A 19,346-nucleotide genomic window follows, 5' to 3' on the forward strand; every position below is an offset into this window, starting at 1 on the left:
AGTACTTGTTATTTCTATTACGTAATAAAAGGTGTACAATTTCATCGACTAAATCTATCAATTTTACATTTTTGCGACTAAAATCGATACCGGCCTCTTAAGTCGGGAAAAAAAAACCATCGCTCCTCACCGCACAATCTTTCGCCACGCACGCCCCGCGCGCTCGCTCGACGACAGTTCGGAACTTGAAATCATTGTTTTACAACGTGAACCTGTTTTTCGGGACAATTTGCACTTGGTCGGGAATTGGGAACACATGCTAAAAATCGGGAGAATCCCGCCAAATCCCGACCATCTGGCAACCCTACGCTCACGCCCTGCTCGGAAAACGCGCCTGTGTGACGAAGCCTTTATAGCCATGTGTCACCATTACTAACCCTCTTTCCGTTTCCTTTAATTAAATACTGGAATGCCTCAAACATTAAGATATTGACAACTGGGTAGAATTATACCATAGAATTTTTCTAGCAATAAATAATGAAAAATAAACTCCTCAACTCCATGGAAAATACTAATATTTTGTTGCGAGTTGAAGTACCTACGGATCGAAAAAGTTATGTCGATAGTTTATTTTGTCAATCCCTCGTTTATATTAGAAAAAGTCATATCATAAGAATTTTGTTTTCTCGGTTTTTCGACCTTATACATCGATATTTTTGTACCAGTAGTTGAGTTAGAACCCACTACCTATGACAGGTCGATAATGTCAACAACATTCCGGGCTCTGATAGAGTGAAATTAACCTACAGGCATCTAATTATATTCGTACTCTGTTTGTAAAAAGGATTAGAAAATGATTACAATGAGATAGAAATACTGGGTCGAATACAGATTTATGTATTTAATGTGAGAAAAGTCATATTCACATATCTGATCTAATGGTGCCATCTCATATGTTGGTTGAAGATGGACTTTTTGTCAATGTAAATTATACATGATGAAAGTTTTTCATGAATCTTGTTATGATCTCTTTCTTGAATCTACCCAGTGTTTAGAATTGTTGGATTATATAATAAGTTGGACTTATTTTTGATTCAAAATATTATTTTGTGATAAGTTTATCCATTGTGTAAATATATTTTAAGTTTCATTATTTATAAATCGATTTAAAGGTTCGCGAACGGCTTAAGTATCTACCTAAAGTACTTTGATGTGATATACGTTCAAGCACGGGCCTGCCGGGTACGGACCCGGGCACGGAGAATGGTTAGTGCATAGGAGATAGTGTACATTTGTTCCTCAATTTTGTTTTAATGTTTTTTCACTTCTACTAATACATGTACATATTAAACTGAGGTAATTAGGGACATAAAAATAAATTAGTACATTCAAAAGGGTAGCGAAGTTTCAAGTACAATGTTACTTTTTAGTAATTTTAAATGGATATTGTATAGCGAAATGATTTGTAAATAAGAGAAATTATCTGTCATAATAATAAAGTTAAGTGACAAACTGTTTTATTGTAGTCATAGTTTAGATGTACTTTTTAACAAGTATATTTGACGTGTGTATATATATATATATATAAGTTATTTGGTGTACGGGAGTGCCGAGAGCGGAGGCGTAGGGGAGTATATGGAGCACGAGCGGTTGTTGAACAATCCCAGTTACATTGCACGGTTTAGCAGAAAATGCACATTTTATCAGCTTTAATATTGCAGCACATTATTGCTATTTAAATTAAACATTTGACTTTATTGACGGAAAAATATCAAACAGTTCATTTTTTTTACATTATAAATTTGTTTTAAACAGAATACGTCGTTGTGTTGACTACGCATTTATAGACTGATTGTACTCATCACAATTTAACTAGAGCTCATCACATTAGCCAGGTAATCGCTAGCGAAACCATGGGCAGGTATTCCTAGTTGCTTTAATACATTAATATGCAAACAATAGAATTAATTAATGGATCGGAAGCCATGGGCTTTAATTTAAAAGGTTAATGATATTGCATCTATCAATAGCAGTATTAAAGTAAAATAATCGTGTCAACAAGTATTTCTATAGTTAAAAAAATAATAGCGCAGATTTGTACATTAAAATATTATACCTAAGTATCTAACTACAGTAAACGACTTTAAAACCATTTATGAAATATGTACATTCAAAGTCATAAACATCGAATCGATAGTCTTTAACACGTAATCTCGTCTTTTTGACGATTTGATGACGATGACTGTACATTAATGAAATGGGGAATTGCTTTTAAGGGCTTTCCTAAGCAATAAATACTTTGAAAAATAAGAGGTAACAAGCAAATCTCCTTTTCTATGTTTATGGTAATTTAAATAAAAATTATGATTGAAAACCCTACGTTCATTTATGATTTTTCCATTATTATTAACGTGACGATAAAATATACTTAAACATACAAACTTCGTTAGTTACTTATAGAAAAAAAAACACGTTTCGTACTAGTAGTCCAGTGAATAATATCGTCCTTTAATATAATTACTTAAGGCGGGTTTTCTTTTCATAAAATAAGATGTCGTTATTTTTTTTACATTTTGATACAGGAGTTAGTCGATGTTAGCTTACATTGAATTATAAATTGTAATCACTACAAATAGCATCTAATTTTTTAAATATTACTTAATGTAAGGGACTAACAACAAAATTTAATTTTCAATGTTTTTTTGGTTGTTCAATTTGACTTATATTATTTGACATACTTGTGACTCAATATTGCTAATGAAATTATGAGACTTTATCTTATAGGATTGATTTCTACAATTCCTTGTTTAATGTGCATTGTGCATTTTATTGTACAATATCTACTTATCTTAGAAACAAAACATCACTAAGTGATGTCTCCTAACTAATTGTAAACATCTGCTTCGTATTAAGCGTAATTATAAACATCTGCTCTTGATATTATTTTCTGTGTTAAAAATAACGCTTTTATTTTTAAAGTACACAATGCCATTTTGCCTAATATTATTATAAATTATTATATTGATTGCTTTAAAAGCACCACTTTTACAATGCATAGTTCTATGACCTGTCTATACATTTTATTTTATTTATTTCTATAATTATTTTGTATTGTGGTAAATTTTACCAAAAATAAAAATACTAAAATGTGCTTAATGTCTTGTTTAATTTCGTATATATAGGTAGTTTAGAGCCGGACCAGACAGCTAAACGGCTAATTATATTCCTTTATTATTCTGACTTTTGGCAGATGGAATCGAATTGCCAAGCCTATAAGTAGTTAGAATCAGACCAAGCTAAGTTGGCAGCGATTTTGATAGTCCAGACAGTCCAAGTGTTATTTTAAACACATAAAACTTCTATGAAATTAAATTATGACGTTTACTTAACACTTGCACCGTCTGGGCTATCAAAATCGCTGCCAACTTACATTAGTTTGGTCTGACTCTAACAGCTTGTAACAATGAAGCTCGCGTAGTAAATCCCTAATTTTTCTTTCTAAATAGCTGATTTTAAAGAGGGGAATTCTATGTTAGACTATAGTTCGATTTTTTTAGCATGAGTAAAAAAGGTAAACAATCTTGACGTGTCTTTTTATTGAAAAACACCATTGAAAAATAAGTCACGGCAAATATGTAACAATTATGAATCATATAGTTACGATTATTTTTTACATTCTTTTACTTGCATATTTGCACATTACAAGACACATCAAGATAGCGTACTATTTTTCTATAAATATGAAAAACAATGTAGAAGGTTATAAAATATGGACGTAGGAATCATATTATTTAAAGAAGAAACTGGTGCCATCGCTCTAACCAACTGAGCCACCGAAACTTACTCGACCCGTGTGAATCCTTTCATCGCTTCCTTTGTTTAGGTACTTGCATGCCTTTTAAGGAGCCGCATCACAACATCTACCGTACCTAAGAGTACTGCAACACGGTACTTAGTCTTAATATGACTCGATATTATTGAGCAATCATTTCAAATCAAAATAATGCGATATGGCAATGCAAAAAAGAATTTATTTTAAATCTGCAATGCTAAAGCCCACACATTAACAATACAATACATATACTTGTTCTCCCAACGTACTGTGCATGTCCCATCGGTGACCGTGTCCCAGAAGTATGCTGCAGCGGTATGCAAACCGCTACCATTCTTCTGGGTTATCGTAATTCGAACTGAAATTACAGATGTTACGCTAACTGTATCAAAACGTTATGTAATACTAAACAAGAAAGTGAAAGATAATAAAGTAAATTATAGATAGGTTGAGTAAGACCAAGCTAAGTTGGCAGCGATTTGTATAGCCCAGACTGTGCAAGTGTTATTTTACTTAAAAGTCAAACTTGCATAGGCCGGTTTATACCTAATTTACATTCTCGTGCGAGCCACGAGACGTGAATGTAAACGGCCTTTACATAAACCGGCTTTCGCGGCTCGCCTCGAGCGCGTAAACACGTCGAGCTAATGCCGGCTGTACTAACTTCTCGAGGCACCCCGAGACAGGCCGAGAGCGAGTGTGTACAGACTGCTCTCGTCTTGTCTCGCTGTTCCCAGATTGCGGTCGGTTTATTGGGGCCGGGTCAAAGGGCCTCGCTGCTCTCGCGACGGCAGCGAGTCGGTGGCTCGTCTCGTGTCTCGTAAGCTCGTCGAGCTAATCGATTTTAAAAACTAACGGCACGGTATAACGTTTGTATCCGATGACAAGCCGAACGCGAGTGTAAACGCGCGCATCGCGAGCCCCTTTGATAGCCGATTTAGACTCGCGGCTCGGCTCGCGGCGCGTCTCGTGGCTCGCCTCGACACACTCGCGTTCAGCTTGTCATTCGGTTATAAACCTTATGCCGTGCCGTTAGTGTTTAAATTATATTAGCTCGACGAGCTTGCGAGCCACGAGACGAGCCGCGAGCCCACCGCTTACACTCGCGCCACGAGGCTCGCGCAAGAGTCTAAACCGGCTATGACACGTGCCCAAAAACCGCTCCTCCACGGGAGCCGAGCCGAGAGAGGAGCCCACCGTTTACACTCTCGTCTCGTGACTTGGCTCGTGGCTCGCACGAGAATGTAATAGCCGATTTAAACTCTCGCACGAGCCACGAGACGAGCCGCGAGCCGCGCCACGAGACGCGAGTGTAAGCGGTGGGCTCGCGGCTCGTCTCGTGGCTCGCAAGCTCGTCGAGCTAATATACTTAATTTAAACACTAACGGCACGGCATAAGGTTTATAACCGAATGACAAGCCGAACGCGAGTGTAAGCGGTGGACTCGCGTCTCGTGGCGCGGCTCGCGGCTCGTCTCGTGGCTCACGCGAGAGTCTAAATTAGCCGGTTTAGGCTCGCGGCTCGGCTCGCGGCTCGGCTCGCGGCGCGTCTCGTGGCTTGCCTCGAGCGCGTAAGCCCGTCGAGCTAATGATTACACTCTCGCCTCGTGGCTCGGCTTGTGACTCGTCCCGTGGCTCGTAAGCTCGTCGAGCTATAAACCGCTTTTAAACCGAGTACTTATTATTCACGTGCGAGCCACGAGACGCGAGTGTAATCGGTGGGCTCGTGGCTCGTCTCGCGGCTCCTAGCACTCTCTATATATTTCTTTGTAGGTAATTCAAGTGATGGTTAGCACAGTATCCTCACTCGATTACCCTTCTGGCCTACTTGCACGTTAGGTTTGGCCCCACTATACCTTCCTATATCCTGCTATTGATAGGATCCTGTCATACTAAATCTGTTCTATCGATGTGGACTTCCTATAGAGTTAGACCATATAGCGCTGATTGTCATTGGTATCATTAATTTATTAACGTTATTATTTAATTTAAGAACTGTACATTTGAGATCTGATATTTAAAAATACAGGTTATTCGTTACACTTTAATTTATAAATTAAATAGTTAAATACTTACAGATATACTTGAAGGGCTTATTAAGCTTTGCAATCCTTGCCATCGATTTATCGGTAATTAAACCAATCCATTGTGGTGTTCTCGAATGACTGTACACGTTTCCGCCAAGAATAAGCTCTATGGTGTCTCTAATTATTTTCTGGACTTCTTCTACGTTGAAGACCAGATCCTGTAAGTATTTCAACAACATATTCAGCCTTATTCAGCAGTCAGTGAAAATGTGTATCTAGCGGGTAGTAACTGTAGTAAGTACCTAACTATAATACCTACCTATTATAATAATTTATAACGTGTTTGAAACGTACCTCTTCGTCGTCGTCCTTAGTTGCAGCCATTTTATTTATCACTTAATCTTTTTATAATGTCACGAAATCAATTCTACTCAAAAGACCAATTAGTTTTATCTCAGATTGACACGCAATAAACAATCGGGTAGGAGTAGGGCATTTTTTTTAAAACAATATCCATGCAGCCAGGAAAAAGGCGGAAATAAGTCAAACAAATCTTGTCAGTAAAAAAAGGCGCGAAATTCAATTTTTCTATAGGACGATATCCCTTCGCGCCTACATTTTTCAAATTTGCCGCCTTTTTCTACTGACAAGATCTGCTTGAACAGCTATACCTATTTGTTTTACAAGGGGTAAAGTTGTTGTTTAACCTCTCTTGCTAATATACCCGAGCAAGCGAAAGATTCCAAAAATGAACCACGAGCGTAGCGAAGGTTCGAAACATGGAATCTCAAGCGTTGTTTCAAGGCACGAGAGTTAAGCTTTGGTTTCCTCCGAAAGCGGTGCTGTCATATAGCGGCCGTCTCCATACAAACAAATACTACGACATCCATATTTAGCCGTATTATTTACAGATGGTCAAGCAAATCTTGTTAGTAGAAAAAGGCGCGATATTCGAATTTTCTATGGAAAGATATCCCTTCGCGCATGCTTCGCGCCTACATTTTTCAAATTTGCCGCCGTTTTCTAGATCTGCTTGACCATCTATAATCTATAGTATGGAGACGGCCGCTATATGACGGCACCGCTATCCTAGGAAAACCGATCTTTAAACAAATTTTTCCACCGAGTGAAACACAACATTTTTCACCTCACTATAGAGAAATATAACCTCACCAACCAATCACCAACACAAGGAAAATACTACATATAACTGTAAAATATCAGACAAAATCAAAGCAAATCAATTCAAAATGAAGATATCTCTTTCTCGCTCTCACTTATAGGTGCGGCGCACCGTGACCCGTGACCTTGGTGCGGTGTGGTAGTGTGTTACGGCTATAAGGTCATTACACACTATCGCACCAAGGTCGCGGTGCGGTGCGATAGTGTGTTATTGCTTTAATTTTGTTACAGGGTCTGTAGAGGCCTTTCGACCAAATATCTTGATATGAAATATACTTGGCGTTTCCGAACGAAATTTTCTCATAACCCACTTTATTTTCTTCAATTGTATTGTGTTGTGTATTTTGGTATGTTTGTGTCGTATTTTAACTCGTATCGCGTGAGAAATAATTTACAAAACAGGCTGGTGGTGTAACTCTCGGAATAATGTCGTAGATGAACCCAACTATTGTTACTAGTGAGTCACTGTTCCAAAAATTAATGGAGCTGAAGGTCTGGGTCGAGGGAATACAAAGAATTGTTTGTGGGGTCACGGAGACTACTACTTGTCAGGTCAGTTTTGGAATTTTTTATAATTAACTAATATGCTGAAATTATTAAGTAGGTTTTTGGGGCAGAGTTAGCTTTCGTGTTGCTAATGAAAGGTTTTTTACAGGATGTAGTTTTCGCACTAGCCCATGCCACTGGTAAAGTAGGCAGATTTACGCTGATCGAACGGTGGCGGAATAATGAACGACTGCTGGCCCCTCAAGAATATCCTTTGAAGGTACGTGTTTTTCTACCAGATCGAAATCATAAGATTTACAATAAAATTTCACATAGGCCTAATCATGTAGTATTGGGTACTTAATAGAAACAGTTTATTATTACTCTGGGTAAAAGGAACAATATGGGAATTCCCTACAAGTGTTTCTATTGCCCCAATGTTTCTTTTCTCTTACCATATCTAACCTAATAAATCTTATTTTATAGATACTCATGAAATGGGGAGAGTATTCCAATGATATTCAATTTATTTTGAGGCGATCTGATTCTGGGAGTGGTCAGAAGTCATCACAACCAACAAATAACTCTAGATCTCCAATTGGAAATGGGTGAGTCTGATTGTTCATGCCTCTCAACTTGATCCAATTATTTTATCAGTATGTAGTGGAAGATAAATTCTATCAAAGTCAAGAGAGAGTATTTAATGGAATACCTCTCAAAACCCTAAAAAAGAACATCTAATTATGGCTAAAACAGACGATTGCAGATAAAATGAAAAAAAAAAAAAGTATGTAGTCATTGTAGTATGATCATATGCTTGTAGTGATTCAAGAAGAATATACAAGTATTAATTCAGACGTAAGTTTTTCTGTGTTATCTCTAAATTTAGCTCAGTCACTCACTTTTTATCAAAATTTAACCCCTCAACTCCTAGAGTTAGGCCAAGACAAGTCTGCAGCGATTTTAATAGCATATCTGCAACGATTTTAATAGCATATGCAGTGCAAGTGTTATTTATACATAGAAGTTGCTGCATGTGCCGTCAAAATCGTTGCAGACTTATCTTGGTCTAGTTGTAGTACTTTAAAATGTCGAAAACCTTTCCCAATTCTACTTTTAACTGATATCTTAAACTAGAAACATTAATGTCTAGTTACTCAGAGACCTTTAAAAAGGTACCCCATTTTCATTCTATTTTGAATCTTTATTTAGAACCTAATTTTCATATATTTTGAAAATAGGGCCTTCTACCAACTTTTTAGATTGGGAGGGAGAGGTAATTTTACTACCAACTTAATATTGCAGTGAGGGTTAAGCTAAACAAAGAAACAATTTATTTCAAATAATGTTTTCAACAATTTTAGGAGTCATAACACTTCAAACCCCAACATCTTAGACAGCCAGAACTCACCAAACAGAATAAACCCGGGACCCACTTACAATAACATAAGCAACACCTCTCCGGGAAATCCAGTGGGTGTGGTGAAAGGAGTGCAGCAATCCAAGACTCCAGAATCTGATAGTCCTGTGCTAAAAGATGTTCCACCTTACAGGTAAGAAGTTGAGAATCCTAGCATTATAATTATAACAATGGTGCATTGGTAATTAAGTACTATTTTTTGTAATGTTTATGTGTTTCTAGGATTACACAATACAGGTTAAAATGCAATTAACTGAATTTCAAAAATTTATTCGTTACTATTTCTCGCAGATCATTGGCATTTCGGGCTGCTCAATCTACAACAATAAAATTCAACTAAATTTACTCAAAATGTTTTTGTCAACCAGTTAAATTTTGACCAATACTGTGCATAAACTACTCAATGCATTGAGTCATTAATTAGTTAATTACATAATAGGGATGATGACACATGTTGAATTTTATAACAAAATCTAGTAAAATAGATAGCAAACGAGCAATTTATCACAATAATGTGTATATTAAACTAAAATATAGAAAAATTACAAAAATACAGGACCTGAAAGTTTCAAAATTTAAGTTTATTTTAACTTCCAAAAACGATAAAAGTAAGGGTACTATTCGATTCCTTACATTACACCATAGAGAAATATAATAAGACAAGAGTGCTCACTCCATACATCAGTTCAGACTATAAATTTCAGTGTCTACATCTAGCATTGAGTAGCGGAACTATCAGTACTGCTACTTGACAATGGATGTAGCAGTACTGATAGTTCCGCTACTCGATGCTAGATGCTAATAGTCTTTTTGGTACTAAAACTGATGTATGGAGTGAGCACTCTATGTATTTTTTTCTCTATGATTACACCCAAAAAAATATTGTATAGCAACTATATACATAAACGCAATATTTCACCGACAAAAACGCAATTTTCTTGTTTTGTCCATACTACAAGATGGGCGATGACGTCACGGCCCCTGGCCGTTTTGTATAGGGCGTTTCGCGAGTGAAGTGCGACTGTCGGCCTTTGACTACAATTTCTGACTTTTGTGTTACTTTAATGCAATGGGTTCCATATAGACATTTGATCCTAAAAACAAACCCGATCGATTGATACCATAAATGAAAATTAGTCATGTAGCCTATTACATGCATTATGCAATTTATTTGTAGGAAATATTATCAAATAATGACAGAAATTCTTATGATTTCTGTTGAAATAGTATTGAACATAGAACGTACCAAATAAGCTGTGCATGTCAGAAATGGTTTTGGACATAGGTACATCAGGTATTATAGGTAATAAATGGCTTTAAGCATTAATTTGCCTGTTTGATTTTATGTAACAAGGGCTACTCTAGGAATCTTACTTGATTAAACAAATACCAAATGTAAGCAGGGAACCACCACCACCTTACCGGTCTCCGCCGCCCCCGACGCAGTCTCGCAAGTCGCCAACCCGCACGCGGCCGCGCTCCTCGCACATGTCCCCCGTGAACTTGCCTGAAGAGGAGCCCCGGAGCCCTGAAGCCGTCACTTACAACAGCCAGTACAGGGAGCTCGTGTCGCTTGTCAACTACCAGAGGGATAAGCTCACCACGCAGCAAGCTGATCTCATTAAGGTGAATCTAGTTTTGATTAGATAAATTCTGAATTCCTAGATTAATGCAGACAAGTAGTAAATTTGCGTTCTTGTCATATCTAGTTTTATTTAGCTACATTTATGTGTGCGACAAGAGATAACAGTGAATCAGAATACGTACTACGTGTTTGATAAGTATGTACTTACCATAAACAGAACTTTCTCCTAACGCATTGTCCGCTATTTTACAATCAAGTGACAAAAGTTAGTGTCATATTCTTGTTATAAGTTGAATCAGAAAACATGATCGTGTATTAGAGTTTAATTTGGTTTGGCTCAACTAAATTCTCAACCATGTCAGTTTTATAATACACATATAATTCTTCATTTGTTTACGATTCGCCAAATCGGTGAATATAATACGTAATTAATAACGTGATTAGGTATTTTCGATAATTATGTTTGCCAATTTGCGCAAAATATCGCCATTTGATTGTTGAGATTAATATATGCGTGTGCTTTGCAGTATGATGCTGAAATTGGTTTTTGGGAGACCAAAGGAAGGGAGCAGGAACGGCAAGTGGAACTACTGCAGCAGCAGATAAGCTCCGCCGATAATCAGCTTAGAATAAGTACTGAACAGGTAAAGGCACTTTCGAAATACGGTTTCTACAAAATCATATATTTGTTGTTAAGAGGAATGGGGATGGACGCTTCTCCATACAAGCAGTCCTCATTAGATAACATTTTTTTTCTATTTCATATATAATAAATAATATATAATATTAACTATGCCCATTCGTTTGACTTTTTCGATTTTTTAAATTCTTATGATGGAGCTTTTAAAAATTGCTAGGAATTCGTTTTTCGCGTCTAACACTTATAAAAATCTAAAAAAAGTCAAACGAAGGGACAATATATTTCTTACATCAATCTATTGTTATATTACATATCATTGTCCCTGCATACAATATTAGTGCTTTTTCACACGGTCCATTAAAATGCGCATAAAAGTGAAGAAAACGATCCTTCAATACGATATGTTATTAATTTCTCTGCATCAAAATTCAAATTTTGTTAATTTGAACTCAATACAGAAGCTTTTCGAGCAGGTGCAAGCGTTAACCTACTTAGAAGAAGAGAGTGAGATCGTGAAACAGAATGAGAAAACGTTGAAGTCGGAGATAGTGCTGGTGCGGTCGAAGCTGGCCAACTGCGAGACCGAGCTGCTGCAGTGCAAGAACAAGATACGGAAGATCATGGAGGACATCCATAATGAACAGAGGGTTATTAATAGCAGACAGCAGGAGAATAGGTAAACATTCATACATTATAAAATAAAATAAATAAATATTGGGGGACATCTTACACAGATCAACCTAGCCCCAAACTAAGCTAAGCTTGTACTATGGGTACTAGGCGACGATATAGATACTTATATAGATAAATACATACTTATATACATAGAAAACATCCATGACTCCGGAACAAATATTAGTGTTCATCACACAAATAAATGCCCTTACCGGGATTCGAACCCAGGACCATCGGCTTAGCAGGCAGGGTTACTACCCACTAGGCCAGATCGGTCGTCTAATACGTCGTCGTTATAGTTATTTACGATACAAGTGCGGAAAAGAGGAAATTCGAAATCGAAATTACCTATTCGCACGTGTATCTTACAACGTTTTACAGTACATATGACACTTTTCTCCAATATGCTCGGAAATGTTCACCTTATTGTAGCAAAAATAGTACAGGAAGTTCTACGTTATTGTCAAACTCTAATTTAAAAAAATCAAACTATCGCTGTCCTGTTCTAGCGGACGGGAATGAAAAAAACACTACAGTAATAACTTATTACTGTAGTGTTTTTTACTTTTTAAAAATAAAAAACGCAAACAGCCAATTATTAAAGCCGCGAGCCGCATCTACACGACCCGATCAGCTATCATTTCAAGCTATAGGATAGAGTGAGATAGTAAGATAAACGACCTTACTTGTCTCGTTCTTACAAGACCGTTGTGCTCGTGTATGATCGTGCGAATACTGCTTAATAAAATCAAAGATTATTTTTATATTTTTTTAAGGATCTCATCCGTGTACATAAAGTTTATATAGTTTGTCAAAGGACTTTCTCATTTCAAACATAGACCGAGAGAATCATACTATCTTTGTCTTACACTAGTACTAGTACCCAAAAGAAAAGGATGGGTATAGTTTTCCTGGTTCTTACTGACTGACAAATTGGTTTGACCAACTATATTGCACAATTATATTGAATGGTACTGAATGGCAGAATAACTTTGTGCCCTTAACTTTTAAAAATTAATTTTAGAGGGAAATTGTTTTTGACATTTTTGATGTGAAGGTTCGATTTGAGTCATGCTTGATGCTTAAATAATTATTACAGTAGGTACATGGTGCTACTTTCCCGAACTAGTGCGGGAAACAGTACTTTCCGTGCGTATGTCGAAAGTTTAATAGTACATTATTGCAGAGGCCGGGAAAGGGCAATTCGTGGATGAGTTTCGACAAAGAAGACGAATCCACGAATTGCTATTCCTGCCGAGGCATATATAGTGCTTTTCTCCAAACATGCGAGGAAATAAGGTAAAATAATAATTATTTACGATACAAGTGCGGAAAAGAGGAAATTCGAAATCTAAATTACCTATTCGCACGTGTATCTTACAACGTTTTACAGTACATATGACACTTTAAACTTTCGACATACGCACGGAAAGTACTGTTTCCCGCACTAGTTCGGGAAAGTAGCACCATGTACCTACTGTAATAGTTATTTACGATACAAGTGCGGAAAAGAGGAAATTCAAAACGAGTGGCGATAAATTAAAACACGACCGAAGGGAGAGTTTTAAATCGCCACGAGTTGCGAATTACCTTTTCGCACGTGTCGATACACGTTGTACGATTACAACGTTATACAGTACAAATGGCCCTTTAAACTTTTGACATCGCACGAAAAGTGCTATTTTACGCAGTAGTGCGGGAAAATAGGACCATATGTACTGTAAAATACATTATGATTATATGACAATAAAAAGGATATCGCCTGATAATTTTACATTTGTTATTTGTTACAGACAAGCTTTAGAAAGATCAATGTTGGCTGAAGTAGACAATTTGCAAACTCAAATTCAACAAGCAAAACACGCAACAGAAATAAACCATTTGACCGCTGAAAACTTAAAGCGCGAGGTTGGTACATAATATGTTTTACTTTAGGACTGTTAAAAATATTTTTCACCACACCAGCACGTGTAAGCTCTCTTTAATCGTCAAAAACTGATGAGTAAGTTGCATTTTATCCACAAGAGTGGCAAAGTAATTACACGCATATTTTAGGTTGTTTCATAACTTTTTGGAATTTTTCGATTTCTTGGATGTCAATATTAGCACGACGCGCTAAACAACAAATTTGCCCCCGTTCTAAAACAAATAACTATTAATGAAATCTAATACCTTTAAACGAGCAATTCTTGTTTTTATATATATATATCTATTTCGGGGATCTCGGAAACGGCTCTAACGATTTCGATGAAATTTGCTATATGGGGGTTTTTGGGGGCGAAAAATCGATCTAGCTAGGTCTTATCTCTGAGAAAACGCGCATTTTCGAGTTTTTTTATGTTTTCCGAGCGAAGCTCGGTCACCCAGATATTGAAATTTAGGCTTGTATGGACTTTCAGTCTGTTTTTTTTCTAGGTTGGAGTTCTAGAAGACGCAATAATGGAAAAGAAGAGACAAGTCGAGCGACTCGTACAAGAAATGAAAGAAGCAAATCTTCAAAGTCTTTCTGGCAGCGTGGACGAACTTAGACATCCTCTTGATGGTAAGAACCTGGTCCACATATTCGACATGAGATATACAAACGGCGCGATTTTTTGTCTTGTTGGGTCAACCTGCCATAAACAGGTGTCGAAAAATAATGCTTCGCAAACTTTGAAGAAAACATATGTCAGTCACCATCAGATATATCCGGAGCGGCCAAGGTGCTCACAAATATCTGAACACGCCTCTTTTGTCAAGGCGCTAGAATGCGTGTTCAGATATTTTCGGGCACCTTGGCCGCTCCAATATCTGATGGCGACTGTATAGTCAGCTGCAAAGAAAAGGTACCCCCCTTGCATATAAATTTGTATACAAAGATGCTAAGCTCATAGTATTAGTATTGCTGACTGTACTTCGTTACAAACACACGACATTGCGAGTTAAATAAATGTTAGTAAAAAGTTACCCCCTTATTCATAGACGTCTGCTAAGTTAATCAGCTGATGATCGTCATTTGTTCCTCTCTATGACATAACGACAGATAGGGACAAACGTCGATCATCAACTGCTTAACCCTTAAATGCATGATTTTTTCTGTTTGCCCGAAATTAATATATGTGTTATGTAATTGTTTGCTGATTATGGGAAAAATGGTAAAAAAAATATAACATCGATTTTCACTGCGAAATCAGTGTTAGAAGTTGCATAGGCTAAATCATATTTATGTAAATATATAATTTTCAGTAAGAGATATATGATAAATACTACTATCATCAGAAAGGTACACTATTTGTGATACACCTATGATAGAGTTTTTAAATATAAAATAATTACTAAACCCAAAAAAACATACAATATCACATACTAAAAATCATCAAATTATGAATTTTTTCAAATTTTCTGACATATCGTCTTAAAACGAATGTAATTTTTATAAATTAAAATATTGCGTAAATTTATATAAAAAATCGGAAACCGGATTAGTTTTTCTTATGATATCACTCATTGTCATTTATTTTGGATAGCTGCATATTGAGCCACGGACCATCAAATATACGATGCATATATACATCACTAGCTGTTGCCCGCGACTTCGTACGCGTGGATTTGTATATTGGTGGTTATAAATTCTACATTAGCTTAGAACATTATGCAGCAAAAGATAGCAGTAGGGACGGTTAATCAATTGTTAATTATTATACAACGCATGAGATTTGTCTTTCACAACCTGGCTACGAAGTTTCAAGCCCTTAACTGAATAAAATTGTTCTCGATATAATCTCTCTCAACCCCCAGAAGATTTTCAAGTCCACTATTTAATAAAATCTACTTCCTAACTACCTATACCCTCCTCCAATTGAGGGGGGATTTAAATCTTCTCGGGGCAGAGGTGTAGGGTTGGAGCCGGTCTACCTAGCTTTATTTGACGTTCATAAGCGCATTGTAACGTATACCTACTTGAATAAACTATCTTTTATCTTTATTTACGAAATTTGAAGTTCATAGCTTTAAATAAAATTTGAACCCTCTACCAACTCTCAACCCCTGTTTAAACTTTTAGGGGATAAATTTTTAAAAACGCTGAAATTACTTTTCTTGTATTGTAATAATATGCCTTTATACAACGATTCAAGTCCCGCACTCAAATAAATATTTTGGTTCCATACAAATTTTCGACCCCCGTTTCACCACCTTGGGGGATGAATTATCAAAGACTCTGAAATTAGTTTTCTTTTCTCTTAATAAATTACCTTTTTACGAAGCTTCAGCTTCAAGTTCCTAGCTTTAAATAAAGTTATAACCTATACAATCTTTCAACCCCTTTATAACCCTGTCATGGGATGAATTTTTAAAAACGCTGAAATTAGTTTTCTTGTGTTCTAATAATATGGCTTTATACAAAGATTTAAGTCTCTCTCAAAAATATTTCATCTCCATACAAACTTTCTACCCCTTTTTCACCTCCTCGAGGGATGAATTTTTAAGAACGCTGAATAGGTTTTCTTGTTTTTTAATAAAATACCTTTCTACGAAGTTTCAAGTTCCTAGCTTTAAATCAAATTTGAACCCTATACAAACTTTCAACCTCTTTTGGACCCTTATAGGGGATGAATTTTAAAAAACACTGAAATGACTTTTTACGTATTCTAATAATATGTCATTATACAAAGATTCAAGTCCCGCACTTACAAAAAATTTTGACCTCCATACAAATTTTCAAACCCTTTTTCACCACCTTAAATGTTGAATGTTGAAAAACGCTGTCATTAGTTTTCTTCTCTTTTAATGAAATAACTTTTATACGAAGTTACAAATTCGTAGCTTAAAATAAAATTTAAACCCTATACAATCTTTCAACCCCTTTTTAACCCTTTTAAGGGATGAATTTTTAAAAACGCTGAAATGACTTTTCTTGAGTTCTAATAATATGGCTTTATACAAAGATTCAAGTCCTGCACTCTAAAAAATATTTGATCTCCGTACAAACTTTCAACCCCTTTTTCACCACCTCGGGGGATGAATTTTTAAATACGCTGAAATTAGTTTTATTGTTTTTTTAATTTAATACCTTTTTGCGAAGTTTCAACGTCCTAGCTTAAAATAAAATTTGCACCTCAAGACAAAGTTTCATCCCCTTTTTTACCCCCTTAGGGGTTGAATTTCCTAAAACGTCGCAATTACTTTTTTTTGTAATCGGCTATTATGCCTTTCTAAGAAGTTTCAAAGCATTTGTAATGAATTCAAACTTTCAACCCCTTTTTAACCCTGTTAGGGGACGAATTTTCATAAACGCTGAAATTACTTTTCCTGTCTTATAATAATATACCCATATACAAAGTTTCAAGTCCCACACTCACAAAAATATTTGATCTCCATACAAACTTTCAACCCCTTTTTCACCACCTTGGGGGATGAATTTTCGAAAACGCAGAAATTAGTTTTCTTATTTTTTAATATACTACATTTTTACAAAGTTTCAAATTCCTAGCTTAAAATAAAACTTGCACCCCATACAACCTTTCATCCCCTTTTTAACCCCCTTAGGGGTTGAATTTTTCAAAATCGCTTCTTATCTCTTGTACACTTTATAAATTCAACCTAGTGTGCAAATTTCAACTTTCTAGCTTTTGTAGTTTCGGCTCTGCGTTGATGAATCAGTCAGTCAGTCAGTCAGTCAGGACACTTGCATTTATATATATAGATTATGCATTTAAGGGTTAAGTTAGCAGCCGTTTATGAATAACGCCATTAGTGTCTAATCAATAATCATATATATTCCTCAGGATTATGCAAAGCTGGCAGTGCACGGAGAATCATAGGATCACCTCGGCAACTGGAAAATGCTGCTCCCACCAACAAGAATCCTCATGGTGTATGGGTTTAGCCAATTCATCAAATTATACGACCGCCTATTCAGAGTCAACCATATTGAGTTCATTTAATCCAAGATAACCCTTTTTTACCAGATCTTTTAAGTTTGGCAGAGTATTATGATACCTAAGTTCCTATGATAATCACTTATGGTTGCCATAGCGGTATATAAGCGGTGATATTAAGTATGATCAGCAGATACGTTTATAATTAACATTGTCTAAAAGAGTGGTAATGTATGTGCACTAAACATTTAAGTTAATTTTCAATACTTTTCCCACAATTTAAAAAGGATCATTATAATAATAACTCGCATGAAACACATATAGGAGATTCGGTAGAAAATAAACGTGCATTTTTTTCAAATGTTTCTTAGGCGTTAATTTAGTGGTATTTGTGTTCAAAGTAGTGTCATATAAATTATACTTAGGGTCACAAATTGTGTCTTATCATATCATATTTTAATTTAAGATTATTAGACGAATTTTTATTAACTAAATAATTATAGAAAGATTTACATTGGAATTTTCTATAGTTCTATGTAGTAAAAGTATTATCATTCAATTCTTGCCATCCTCATACTATATTATTAAGTAATTGTACCTTGAAAATTTGACTTCATAGATATTCTTCGGAGGGAACAAACATACCTACTCAAATGTCTCATATGTATAAGTGTTATATATACCTACATATTTACATTATTAGTTATAGGTGTATGTGGTACACTTAGAAGGATAATATGGTCACTTATTTTACCAATTTTAGGACTCATCAGAACAAATAGGTATTATAGTATAAAAATAATACAAATGGTACTATTACTTGGAATAACTCCTAGTTATATTTTCTTATATATCCTAGGTATTTTGAGTAGTTAATGAATAATTTGCAATACAGATATGTTTAATGATAATAATCTAGTCGAAAATATAAGCCATTGCAATACTTATGTGTGAACCAATAGAATTATCTCGTGTTATAGTGAAATTGAAACTTAAATTATGTCAGCATTTATGGGAAACTGAGTATTTGAAAAGTATTTAATTAGACTTAATATATTATGTAATGCGAACCTGTATGTTACTTGTAATCTCTACTATTATTGTGCTTGGTTTCTATAAAAGTAGTTAGAATGTTTGTCTATAATTCATATATCAAATAAAGTGATTTAAAGAATTTATAAGAGTATAATTTATACAAACCAACTAAGTCCGAGTAAATATGACTTGCGCTTGCGCCCAGAGTGTTCTGACGTTCACACCTATAGGTTCCCCAGGGTAGCGTCCTAGGCCCTATGTTATTCATCATCTATAATAATCTATATAAACAACAGTTCCTCAGTCAGTGCTCCTACAGGTGATCTCGTATGTTACGCAGACGATACAGCGCAATTATACAATGGCAAGACGCCCTACAAAAAGTAGCAGGAATGAATACCCTGATAGACTGGATATACAAAATCTACTCTTCCTGAACATCAATAAAATAAAATACGTCTTCTTCCATGAAACCAAGGCCTCTGAAGGCTCTGAATCAAATCATCCAACCTCACTATATGTTAACGGTTCCGCTGTCGACGGACCCTGTAAACTCAATTCACCGCGTGGAGTTTATATTTATAAATTTTAAGTTTCAAAATAATTTTACGTTGCTCGTGTCGTGTTGACTACGCCGTATTTGGCACCGATAATATGTGATTCGATA

General features: G+C 35.8%; 2 protein-coding genes across 4 annotated transcripts; one reads left to right on the forward strand and one right to left on the reverse strand.

The window, feature by feature from the left end:
• Nucleotides 1–3,953: 3,953 nt before the first annotated feature.
• LOC134652877 (dynein light chain Tctex-type 1-like) lies at nucleotides 3,954–6,247 on the reverse strand. Its single transcript, XM_063508071.1, has 3 exons — nucleotides 6,153–6,247; nucleotides 5,848–6,016; nucleotides 3,954–4,130 (listed from the first exon to the last, which is right to left on the reverse strand). The coding sequence occupies exons 1-3, from the start codon at nucleotides 6,180–6,182 to the stop codon at nucleotides 3,976–3,978; spliced, it is 354 nt and encodes a 117-aa protein (XP_063364141.1). The 5' UTR covers nucleotides 6,183–6,247; the 3' UTR covers nucleotides 3,954–3,975.
• Nucleotides 6,248–7,261: 1,014 nt separating this feature from the next.
• Nucleotides 7,262–18,816, forward strand: LOC134647227 (ras association domain-containing protein 8). Of its 3 annotated transcripts, none has more exons than XM_063501478.1 (10): nucleotides 7,266–7,532; nucleotides 7,636–7,746; nucleotides 7,953–8,074; nucleotides 8,831–9,019; nucleotides 10,290–10,512; nucleotides 10,999–11,115; nucleotides 11,570–11,787; nucleotides 13,580–13,694; nucleotides 14,202–14,328; nucleotides 17,552–18,816. In XM_063501478.1, the coding sequence occupies exons 1-10, from the start codon at nucleotides 7,416–7,418 to the stop codon at nucleotides 17,650–17,652; spliced, it is 1,440 nt and encodes a 479-aa protein (XP_063357548.1). In that variant the 5' UTR covers nucleotides 7,266–7,415; the 3' UTR covers nucleotides 17,653–18,816. The 3 variants fall into 3 exon arrangements, with proteins under 3 accessions (XP_063357568.1, XP_063357548.1, XP_063357558.1); XM_063501488.1 differs by having other exon boundaries at nucleotides 7,267–7,532; nucleotides 11,585–11,787; XM_063501498.1 differs by lacking the exon at nucleotides 8,831–9,019 and having other exon boundaries at nucleotides 7,262–7,532.
• Nucleotides 18,817–19,346: the final 530 nt, after the last annotated feature.

Source organism: Cydia amplana, chromosome 1 (assembly GCF_948474715.1).
Source record: "Cydia amplana chromosome 1, ilCydAmpl1.1, whole genome shotgun sequence".
In the NCBI taxonomy this organism is placed as follows: Eukaryota; Metazoa; Arthropoda; class Insecta; order Lepidoptera; family Tortricidae; genus Cydia; species Cydia amplana.